At 33.8% G+C, this 11,871-nt stretch overlaps 3 protein-coding genes across 4 annotated transcripts in view; 2 read left to right on the top strand and 1 right to left on the bottom strand.

Moving 5' to 3' along the window:
• Positions 1-1,284, top strand: LOC104776594 (60S ribosomal protein L34-1). The gene is made up of 4 exons (XM_010500689.2): positions 1-136; positions 244-323; positions 744-853; positions 942-1,284. The coding sequence occupies exons 1-4, from the start codon at positions 58-60 to the stop codon at positions 1,033-1,035; spliced, it is 363 nt and encodes a 120-aa protein (XP_010498991.1). The 5' UTR covers positions 1-57; the 3' UTR covers positions 1,036-1,284.
• LOC104776593 (protein FEZ-like) lies at positions 1,589-3,670 on the bottom strand. Its single transcript, XM_010500688.2, has 3 exons — positions 3,417-3,670; positions 3,012-3,316; positions 1,589-2,434 (listed from the first exon to the last, which is right to left on the bottom strand). The coding sequence occupies exons 1-3, from the start codon at positions 3,601-3,603 to the stop codon at positions 1,658-1,660; spliced, it is 1,269 nt and encodes a 422-aa protein (XP_010498990.1). The 5' UTR covers positions 3,604-3,670; the 3' UTR covers positions 1,589-1,657.
• LOC104776590 (probable methyltransferase PMT2) overlaps positions 10,784-11,871 on the top strand; it is a 10,106-nt gene continuing 9,018 nt past the window's right edge. Inside the window, exons 1-2 of one of the 2 annotated variants that reach the window (XM_010500686.2) lie at positions 10,784-11,119; positions 11,568-11,692. In XM_010500686.2, the coding sequence (XP_010498988.1) occupies positions 11,575-11,692 (118 nt within the window). In that variant the 5' untranslated portion in view covers positions 10,784-11,119; positions 11,568-11,574. Of the gene's footprint in view, positions 11,120-11,567; positions 11,870-11,871 lie in introns of both variants that reach the window. The other variant, XM_019243653.1, reaches the window with a different exon arrangement.

Here is an 11,871-nt window from a genome sequence, read left to right as displayed (position 1 = left end):
ATATTCGTCGTCCCGAAAACGAAACGAAACCCCCCCTGGAGAGAAAAAGAGGCGAAAATGGTGCAGCGTCTTGTTTACCGGTCGCGCCACAGCTACGCCACCAAATCCAACCAGCACCGTATCGTCAAGACTCCAGGTCCCTCTCTCTCTCTCTCTCTTAGATTTTTTCCAATAAGTGTGTAAATCACTGATCTGTTTATAAGAGTATAATGTTGTCTCTACTACTGTAATTGTTGTTTGCAGGAGGTAAATTGGTGTATCAAACCACCAAGAAGAGAGCTAGTGGCCCCAAATGCCCTGTTACTGGCAAGCGTATCCAAGGAGTAAGTCTTCTTTGCTATACACATGGAATCTACTTTGGCTCTCATATTTAGAATCTAGGTTGTTGTGGTTTAATAGTCTGATTTTTGAGGAATTTATAACATAATCAATCAGATTGAATATTATTGAACGTTTTGAGTATTGATCAGTCTCTAGATTAGTTGTATTTGTAATGGGCATGTATTCTTTGTGCTTATTGACGGTCTTGTGCTGATTAGATAAACCCGACATCAGTACATAACATAAATCATAAGCTAAATTTAGTGGTGCCACTTTGTCTTTCAAGTTGTTCCTTGTATTTACATAAGGGATTGCTATCCTCCTGTGGCATAAATAAAGATTTGTTTTTGTGTGATTTTGATGTGAATTTACAACGATGTTGTACGATATGTTGTGAATGACCTTATTATCTGTTTGTTCAGATTCCTCACTTGAGGCCTTCTGAATACAAGAGGTCTAGATTATCAAGAAACAGGAGGACTGTTAACCGTGCATATGGTGGAGTCTTGTCTGGTTCTGCTGTCAGGGAAAGGTTTGTTTTCCCAACTTAACTTGAGTTATCTTTCTAATACATAACTTTGGAATTGTTTTAACTCAATTGTGGTTTCTTTTGACAACAGGATTATTCGGGCATTCCTTGTGGAAGAGCAAAAGATTGTCAAGAAAGTGTTGAAACTCCAAAAGGCTAAGGAGAAAGTAGCCCCCAAGGCTTAAGCTTTTGATGTTCTTTTCTTGTCTGTTTTGGGATTATGGCTATGTTCAAGTGATAGGACTTGGTGCAGTCATGGGAGAACATCTATGTTACTCATCCAATTTTTAAGCTTTGTATTGTGTTTTCGGTTCTCAACTCTGTCGACAATTCTCTTCCCTTCAGTTTTGGTTTCCCCTTTAATTGTTGTTGAATCCACCTTTAATGTTCGACTGTTAAGAGCAGATCTTGGTTAATATATAATTTTAATCATTTGGACACAAAATAGAGTTTGCATATAACATAATTTGTGTTCCAATCTTTTGAATGCTTTAATAACAGTCTTGTATAAGGTAAGCTCTAAAGACGTTATACGTTAAAAGACTCAAAACATGAGGCATGTCAAAAGACTCAAAACATGATTCAGTTTTTCTTTTGTTGAGTTTGATTTCTTAGCTCATTTGACTTCTTCACTCAGGAAAAGCCTAACACTTGTAATGTAGTAAAAAATTGGCTTGTGTAAATTAAAAAGAGAGGAAGCAAAATTTATAACGATCTAATTTCCTTGCATTGATGAAATAGAAGAGCCTACAAAGATGGAACACCCTAGCTTGAAAAAGGCAGAGACTGCAAATCTAACCACACGTATCAAGTTGTGGAGAAACAAACTGGCAAATCACCATTAATGGACGATAAAGAGGAATAATAACTCTCCAACAACGTCATGTTCTGTTTCAAGTCTTGGTGATGATGATGGTGGTTCTCATCAATTGTTGAAGCGAAATCTTCATATCGAAGTGTGTCGCAATGACCGTGATGATCTTCACTGGAACCACGCATGTTCTTCATTACGACATTTCCTTCGAATCCTTTCTCTTGGTACTCCTGTGGTAGGCTTACAAGGGCAGGACACTCCTCTTGGGCCAACACCGCGCTGAGGTCGATATGGTTTGTGTATTCTCCCATTCCCAAGTAGGTCGAATCTGAGGACGTGTTTAGTAGAAACGATGGGATTTCGTTGGACAAGGTGGGCCTGGGAAACTGAGGTTGTGTTTCTTGTGTAGAAAGAAAGAGATTTGTGAGGTATTGTTGTTCTAAACATGACACCGGAGTAAATACATTGGTGGGTTTGTCATACGAAGTGCAATCCAAGTAAGAGAAGGGACTTATAGTAGCAACGGAAGGAGTTGTACTATTACTTGTTTTGGGAGTGTTCATATTCTCATGGTGAAACTGGAAGTGAGGGCTAGTTTTGAGGGTCTTGTCTGAAGAAAAATGGTATGTGTTTGATGGGCCTGATGGCTTTTGGTCGGACATTGTGTCGGTACTTGTTTCTGGTGGTAACGAAGAAACAAAGGAGTGAGAGAGAGCTCTTAGGGTCGTTGTGTTTGTCTTTTTGAAGATTCTGCATATCGCCCATGAATCCTGCAGTAATCCACATTACAATATCAAATGAGTATGTGTAATCTATAACAAATTAGAGATCCCATAATCCCAAAAATTAACATTTCCAGTCTTGTTTATTTATTTTATATTTTGAGAAATATTTGATTTTAAATAACTATTTTATATTTTTTAGAAAAAAGAATCAAACACAATTAATTTAAGATTTAAACTATATTCTAGCATCTCTTATATTATAATTCAAAGGAGAAAAAAAAAGTCCTAAAAAATGCTTAAATTATAACATTTCTCATATTTTTGGTCAAAAGAGTCTTCTACCGAAAACTTAAGAATTTATTTTGCTTAAACTTATAAATAGAGATATATGAAGAACTATTAAAATATATATTATATAGATAGATAGTTTCAACTCACTAGTTTACAAAATAAGTGCACTAAGTTCGAGATAATACACAAAAAAAATATTCTCAAAAACTTCAAACCAAATCTTGCGATCTTAATAACTAATATCAACCAAAGTTGTCGTCCGGATTACTTTCAATCCTTTCTTTTAGGTAAACTATATCTAGACAAATTACTGAGCTAATAGTAAGCTTACGTTGGGAGAGACAGGAGAGTCGAAGAATCTCTTAGAAGGAGGAGATGGTTCGGAGAGAGAAGGCAAACGAAACTCATGCATCATCCAATCAGTCTTAACTCCTTTCGCAGCTCTTCCTTTGTAGAACACTAAAGACTTCTTTAGACCTATGCATTTGTTTCCCTCCGAAGAGTATATTGGCCGGTCCGTTCCCGTGGCTTTCCAGAAACCAGCTCCAGTCACTCGGTTTGGCCTCGAGCTGTTCCGATACTTCCTGTCCCTCGGACAATAAAAATACCACTCTTTTTCACCTGTCATCGCAAACTCTACAATATTTTGACAACAACAAAAAAACTTGTTTAGACTTTATTTGCTTATATGTAGCCTTATAATATGATAAATAAAAGTACGAAAAATCATATATACTTGGAAGATCCCAGGGGTCGTATTTGTAGATATCGAGTTGTCTTATGAGCTCGATGGAGAGAGGATTGTGTTGAACCTTCCGCTTCAAGTAGAAGCTTACGAGCTCTTCGTCGGTTGGATGAAACCTAAATCCAGGCAACAATACTTCCTCCATCTTCTGATCTCCATCATCGTTTCTCTCTCCCATTTTCTCTAAAACCCTATAAAAAACAAAAGAGTTGAAAGAGAGAAACCCTAAGTGGAGCAAGAGCTAGTGAGTTTGGTAGAGAAAAGTGGAAGTGAAGTAAGTGAAGTGGTTTAGCTTAAGTTGAAATCAATATATGCTTCCTTGCGAGGGGTCTGAACCCGAAGGATCAGCCGCCATTTCAGCTGAGTTTTTAAAATTTTCATTTTCTTTTTGAATTAATTTCCCAAGAAAGTTTGTTTGAAGCTTTCTTCGGTTTTACTTATAAAACAATACATTTTAAAATTGGAGCTGAAAGAAAAGGTTATAAACACGAGGAGAAGTTCAAAAGAAATTATAACTAAAAGCGTATACGACTACTACTACTAGTCTACTATACTATATAATATATCCATGTCTTTCGTATTTCTTCTAATCATGAACTATATATAATTATACGTACATATATATCGATACTTATTATTGAAGAATCGTAGTTATTTCTAGATTCAGCGGATACGATATACCGAAATGCACTATCATCATATCATGTACGCATGCAGATATACACACACGTGGACATGTGTGTATCGTGCCATATGGTGAACAACGAACAGAGACACACATTGACGTGCATGTATTACGTATTTTTGTGTGTGCTTGCTTGATCAATGCATGTATGTATAATCGTATATATTTGATCGATCAAGGACGAGACGCAAATTTATTAAACACCAATTAAGAAGCGCTTTAACTTTTGTCACTTTGGTTTGAAGTCTTTAATTAATAAAGGAAAACTAGGGTCGATCGAGGCCAGCTGCCACTACAAAAGATTCGAAATTAAATTCAATGGTCGTACTCATTAATATATTACTAATCCATTTCCTTCAGGTTTCTAATTAAGATTAAACTACAAAATTTAAAATGTTTCTCAGAATCCAAGTTTCTTCTATTCCATTCCTCTTCACAGTTTCTATTCCCACTGACCAATGTCAGAAATTAGAAGGGCTTATGACCAATGGGGCCAATGACGTTAGTGTAGATTACTATTTTACCCCTTAGATTGAACTGACGAAATGTCTGAAAGGATCTTGTTCACTTTGACCTTTTTGGTAATTCAGCGTTTTGGATTTTTTAACTAACAGTTGCAAGTTTGACTCATATTGGTCTTTTGTAGTTGGAGTTCGAATTTAGCGTTCAATTTATTGAGTCCATTTATTCTTTTTGTATATATAATTGGTTCAAAAAATAATAACTATTCACTAACTTCACAAGTTCAAACTTCATCGCAATATAAGTATAAAAAGATACATTAAACGTACATGATATCTCTGTTCGTGAGGCCAAATTACTTGAAATTAGCATTGAGGTTAAGTTCTAATTGAATCTAAGCTTCAACTATATGCAGTATGTGCCATCCCGTAACATATACATAATATACAATCTTTCACTCCAACAACTTCCACAAATATAGTTACATATCTAATTACCCTTTCTTTCTTTTTTTTTTTGGACAAAGAACATGTCTAATTATCCATGATCATAATTTCAATACAAACAACACAAAGGTACTTTTTTCATGATCAGCATAATCACGTAGTACTGCTTTTCATATTCTAACCTCTCATCCGCATATATAGTATTCCCATTTACACCAACACATAAACAAAAAACGATATTTGAAAGGATCAAGTGTTGGTTTAGTTATTGACCCGATCAAGAGGTGATTTAGAGAGGTGGTCCAATATGGTTTTGGTTGGATCTGAAGGAGTTCAGGAGTAGACAAATAATTTTCCAAGCGCGCTTGTTTTAGAGGCGAGGATTGTTCTCCAACCGAAGATTTATTGTACGAGATAAACGAAATATCGACGGTGTTTTCAACTTAAGGGTGCGACGTTGCCCGGTTTGCATTGATGAAGATCATTGACTTGTAATAGGAGTTACCTTGGTCGGAAGACCATTTACTAGTACAACAGATTTGATGCTTTATCGATTATTAGTTTGACAAACAATTTTTTTTAAAACATATATCTTATCAATTATTTTTATCATCTAGATACATAAACTAAAAAAAAAAAAAAATTGAAAGAACTCATATTTGTTTGTGTTTTCTTTTGGTGAAGTCGATTTCATGAAACTAAATTTACACTAACCCCAAGATCTACATGACTACATCTACTAATACTGGCAGTAAGATGTAAGTAACTAACCCTCTCAATCACATTTTTTGGTATAACCAAACCAAACAATAACTTTTTTGGGTTATAATTGGCTATAACAATCACTTAAATTGCTACTAGAGCTGGATGGGTTAGGGGTCAAGTTTGTGTGGTTCAAAGTAACCACACGCGATACATGTATATGAAAATCAATTTATATATATATATATATATATATTTGTGCTGCCTCGATATCAATTCCTCTCCAAGAAACGATAAACAAATCCCCATAGTAAAATAACTCGAAGAAAGCTTTGGGAGTAATCTGAGTTCTGAAATGAAGTACAATAGTAGGTGAAAATAGGTTTATAATATTACCGGGTACGTGATTAACTAAATGAGTAAATAATCTAAAAATATGAACATTGACAAGAGGGGTGCGTGTAGCATTTATAAGGCAAAAGTCAAATTTACTCGACTTTCTTGTCATTTTTTGTGGGGTTTTTAAATAACGAATACCAAAGTATGGAATTTCACAACGTTTTCTTGCTTTTAGTAAAACCTAGTTGAAAGTTTAAATTTTTATCCAAAAAACTCTCTTTCTTTAATCACCTTCCTGTATGTATCTACAAGTACCATCAATTTGATTAACGAGTAATTATTTACTACACCGTCAAATAGTAATTTATCGGTTCTCGAAAGTCTGGTAATATTATAAAAAAAGCCATACTAGTAGCTAAGTGACAAGGCAAATGGAATTCTATGAAATTGATGTTGATTACCTGGCACCGATTTATTAATGTCGTTTTCATTCAAATGATGGTCGATAAATTCTATCAAAACCTATTCGGTTGTATAAGTGAATGTTTACTTCATATAATGTATAATATTTCATATATTCCTTTAGATGTTATCATGTTAAAACAGCTATAATATTTCATATATACCTTTTTGTCAAAGTCTCTCAAAGAACTATACTTCATATAATGTATTGTATAATGCATAATATTTCATATATTTCTTTTTGTCAAAGTATAATTCTTTGAGAGACTTTGACAAAAAGGAATATTTGAAATATTATAGCTGTTTAACATGATAACATCTAAGTGTCAAACATAAAATTCCACTATTGTACTGTTTAATGCAATATCTAACATATTCTAGTTTTTAGTTTCCAATTTTGGAATGCTACATATGGTTTTTATAGTGACGTGCTATTGAAATTTGAGGTATTAGTTCAAAATCATCTTTTATAATTATTTAATTTCTCGTTGATATTTTAACCATAAACCTTTTATATATCCCATTAGTTTGTGATATTTATAGGTTATTTATAAATATCTACTAACGATCGAGTTCAACAAACACATCTACGGCAAACAAAATTACTAATATAGGAATTGCCTACAAATTTTTTTACCTCAACAAACTAAGGGCATGAACAAGCCAATTGACGGGGAAAAAAAGAAGTAAAAATCTAACGTGGAAAACTGGAAAAATAGAATGTAAGTTGATGGTCCAGCTTCACCTGAGTTTAATTTTGGTACCGACTTCAAAATCAGATCGCACTATAGGCAAAAAGTCTAAAGGCATAGCTAGGGGGGATACGTCAAACCCAATGAAATTCCAAAAAGCCAAAGTTTCCTTGGTTTATACCCATTTTGTCTCTATTCTGGTTTTGACTCTTTTGGGTTTTTACTTCCCAAGCGTGTGCACTTGAGATTAGAGCTCTATATATATAACAAAATACATGGTTGATTTAATTTTATGTGGTCCACAGTACATATATAATAAATGTGAAAATATTAGTATTAGTCAAAACTTCAAAGTCTTCAAGCCCAAGCATCCATACCTCTGTCTTCGTGAGCATAATTAACCCTCTTTACCACAGTTAAACATGTCCCTCACCTTCGAAATTTTTATATTTGACCAAACTCGCTTCCCTTGTTACTGCTTTTTTTTTAATACTATCTCTCAAATTCATTGTTTCACTAATTAGTTCTTACTTCTTACTAACAGGTACATATATACTAGAACCTAAGTTAAACATCTGGCAATAATTAATTAAAACTTTGAATTGATGCTGGCTTATTACATAAAACCAATGTTTGGTTATCATTGGTAAACAAGTCGTAACAATTTACAAAGAATAATTTCCTATCATTTTATGTCGATATTATAAAAAGATACCAAATATGTATGGCGATTAATCTCTGTTCGCAGTACTATGATGTACACAAACTACCAAACGGACCAAACCCGCGGCAATGTCCAAAGTAACTTCAATTTCAAGTGGTTATATTCCATTAATTTCATCATATATCAAGTACAATTCCCTTGTTAAGAAAACCATTGTATAAATTGCATCATCATCCACTTCTTTTTCCTTTACGACGTTTTCACACGATAACATCATACCGACTGTGTGCCATCTCTTGCGCATAGAAGGTGTGAGTTCACAAGTCCTGGTATTGGGCCTTCGTTTGGTTAATGAGATGGGCTAATCAGTAAACGATAAACATAATTGCCGCCGAGTTGATATCGTTTTTATGTTTGGTAATTTCTCTCAAAAGCTGTAATGCAATTAGTTCTCTCTAAACAAAAATAGTTTACTACTTGGCCGACAAAGAAAAAATGTTTTCTACAGGTGTAGGGCCGTAGGCTAACACTTAATTATGGAGTTTAGTTTTGGCTTAGCAACTTATCAACGGGTATGCCTTTTGTTGTTGTTGAGTGGAGTGAGTGCGTCTATCATTATTGCTCATGATCATTAGTCACCCATTTAGTGTATACACGTCGAGACGAGTCTGATGAATACATTTCCTAACCAATGGCATATCCAAAAAGACACTCATAAGAGCTCATAACAGACAGATTAATATCTATACAGTATTGTATCATGTGTGACGTTTTTGCATATGAAGTGAATTTTGTGAAACTCATAATGTTAAAAGTATATGAATAGCATGCTTATTCTTTAAATTTCCGGTAATTATGTGTTGAAAATTGATTAGGAAGCTAGAAAATAACTAAATTAGGTTAATCATATCACTACAAACAAAAAAAAAAACACGATAAACATGGTAACTCAGGTTATTTCAAATGTGAGATTCGTAACAACATATGATTCAACCTGCAACGATATTTGGCGCAACCAACTTGATCCAATCTTATACTAAAAAAAAAAACAAAATTCATCCAGTTGATAGAAACAACTTTTGTAGGAATGTATATATTGACAATAAAACAAAAACTGATAGTAACGTGCCATGTCTAACGACTAACAACTCTGATGTACACTTTTGGTTAATGCATGATCTAGATCAGATTTGGATTGAACATAATTTAAATCTAGAGTTATTTATTTATTTACTTTATTTAATTCTTAAACCCATTACTGTGAGATATGAAACTCCCTGACATCGATCCCACAAAAATATGTATTAAATTCCAAAACTCAACATTCATTTACGTTGTGTTTGTAATTGGTATTCGGATAGTCACCACACAACTTCTTTTATTGGATCTGAATCTGAATCTGAACTATGTAAGAAACATAATTAGCTATTTTGATGGATAATTAAAACTCTTTCTTACGAGGGACTGAAGTAGGTGACCTACACCCGACTTTTTTTCGTTATTTTCTTATCAACAACGTTACTGATTACAGCCTTACCGGTCGTAAGAATTTTTCTTGAATTAATGGTCTTATGAAAATTTGGAGCACTCAACCACCACTCCACAATACTTTTAAGTCGGTGACTCGCAAGAAGATATAGTGGGTCGTCTGACCCAAGTAGAAGATTGGAGTATCTTGTTTTCTAGTGGGAGTCAAACATAAATGATCATTGAATAGAATAAACCAAAACATAAATTTAGATGCACGTATCCCATTATTCTAAGAAATGGCTTACAATAAATTCTATAAGTTGCGCAAAAACTATATATTACTATAAACATTTATAGCATTAGCACAAGTACAAAAAGTGATAACTAAGAAGAAAAGAAACATTGTATAATTTAAACATTCGTTCATAAAAGATCCAAAACCTTTCATTGTCATTGATCTAGTTTTTGATGATGATGATTTTAGTAAACAATAACTATCCATACTAAAAAAAGAACATAATTATCCATATATATTCCAACATTAAACCATACATACTAACGAAGACTACAAAAGAATCACAAATATTAATTACATAGCATAATTATCAAAGAACAGTCCTGAGATTCATATACAGCCGTTGGATCCAAAAACACTAATCATCAGCGGCCGTAGGATTTACTAGTACGCGGTTTTGCAACCTCGCATGCTTTCTATAAGAAAATGGTGGACCCATGTTCAGACTTGAGAGTTGGAGAGGTATGTTCTTCCCTACTCTCTCCCCCAATCCATATAATTCAAATTTTCACACTACTCTAGTGTTTATCACTTTTTTATAATGTCGGTGTTAATCCTATTTTATTCTGTAATTGTTTTTTTATAAAGTTTACTATTTGACAACAGAACTCTATTTTTTTCCTTCTCTTCCCAATTGCTACATTTTTTTTTTTTTAATTCATTATGGATGAAATAAATCTTATACTTGTGATTCTGTTTTATAAAGTCACTACGAAAACCAACTAAAGCTCACTTAATTTATCTTCTATTGATTTAAAAAAAAAAAAACCCATTATGGATGAAACAAAAAAGCTATATAAAAAAACAGTTTGAGTAAAGTGAAAAATGAAAATAAAGAAAGCAGTGTAAAACAATATAATTGTAATTGTAATCAATTAAAGTAAAGATTTCAGCTTTTCTTTTCATTCCTTTTCTTTCTGTCACTTATTTTTTTCTCACATTATCAGCTTTTATTTCTTTATTTCCTAAGTACTGTATATAGCTTTTTTTTTTAATTTCATTTTATCTTATTTTCCTCAAATTTCATGCCTTTTTTTAATGATCATTTCCGCCGATTTTAGGTTAAATGTTTTTTTTCTTTTGTAAAAATACTTAAAAAATGAAAATATCAGACGTCGATTGAATGAATCTAATACACAGTTCTCCTCTTCTCTCTCTCTCAATCTCAATGGCTCTGTTTTAAAAATAAAGGGCAAAATATAATTTTCTCTCCTCAAATAAACAAAGTCGCCAGCTTTATCTCTCTCTCCCATGGCTAGATGATGACGATTCAGATTCACATAAAATAAAAACTAGGGTTCCCCCCCCACAATTTGCCTTACACGTTTCCATCATCAAATCTCTTCCTTCCTTTCTCCGTCATCATCATCAATCATCATCTTCCCCACCGACAACAATCTCGGACTTTGTGGATTATTGACTTCTGTGATACAACCAATTGTTTCACTCTGGATCTCCCAGATTCCTTCTAACCTCTGTATGTTCTCTCTGCTTTCTCCTCCTTTCCGACATATCTATCTATGTTTTTCCTAGATCGACCTTACCCTTTGTGTTTTGTTTTTTTTTATATTAAATCTGTTTTGTTTCTGTTTTAGTGATTATAGAGACTAGTGTTTCTGTAGCTTCTTGATAGATCTCTTTTAAGGCTTTCGTTAATCTTACGGATCTTTGTTTTTATTTACGTTTTTTTTATTGCTTCTCCCTGAAGACAGCACAGCATAAAGTTTAAGTCTTTACGAATGAGAGTGGGCACAACAACACACACATGTCTAGTCTTAATAATCTAAACAGACTTGAGTTTCTCCTCTTTAGTGTTTTTTTTTGTCTTGATTTCTATCTGTTGTTGTTATGTTTCTAAAGCTTCTGATCTGTTTTTATTTTTTACTCTTGTTGATCTGATTTGGAGCTGATCTGTGTTTATGTAGATCAATCATGGCGATGAAGTCTAGTTCTGCTGATGGTAAAACCAGAAGCTCTGTTCAGATCTTCATTGTGTTTAGTTTATGTTGCTTCTTCTACATTCTGGGAGCATGGCAACGAAGCGGGTTTGGTAAAGGAGACAGTATTGCTCTTGAGATGACAAACAGTGGTGCTGACTGCAACATTGTTCCGAGCTTGAACTTCGAGACTCATCACGCAGGGGAGTCCAGTATTGTTGGTGCTTCTGAAGCAGCAAAGGTCAAGGCTTTCGAGCCGTGCGATGCTCGTTACACGGATTACACTCCATGT

Source organism: Camelina sativa, chromosome 3 (assembly GCF_000633955.1).
Source record: "Camelina sativa cultivar DH55 chromosome 3, Cs, whole genome shotgun sequence".
Classification (NCBI taxonomy): domain Eukaryota; kingdom Viridiplantae; phylum Streptophyta; class Magnoliopsida; order Brassicales; family Brassicaceae; genus Camelina; species Camelina sativa.
The sequence above is the reverse complement of the archived record's forward strand: the minus strand, read 5'-3'. Positions and strand labels throughout refer to the sequence as shown.

Coding starts and splice junctions, on each gene's coding strand:
- LOC104776594 (XM_010500689.2), top strand. CDS start 58: ATGGTGCAGCGTCTTGTTTACCGGTCGCGCCACAGCTACGCCACCAAA. Junction 324..743: donor CTGGCAAGCGTATCCAAGGA/GTAAGTCTTCTT, acceptor CTGTTTGTTCAG/ATTCCTCACTTGAGGCCTTC. Junction 854..941: donor GGTTCTGCTGTCAGGGAAAG/GTTTGTTTTCCC, acceptor TTTTGACAACAG/GATTATTCGGGCATTCCTTG.
- LOC104776593 (XM_010500688.2), bottom strand. CDS start 3,603: ATGGGAGAGAGAAACGATGATGGAGATCAGAAGATGGAGGAAGTATTG. Junction 3,317..3,416: donor CGACCCCTGGGATCTTCCAA/GTATATATGATT, acceptor AAAATATTGTAG/AGTTTGCGATGACAGGTGAA. Junction 2,435..3,011: donor ACTCTCCTGTCTCTCCCAAC/GTAAGCTTACTA, acceptor GGATTACTGCAG/GATTCATGGGCGATATGCAG.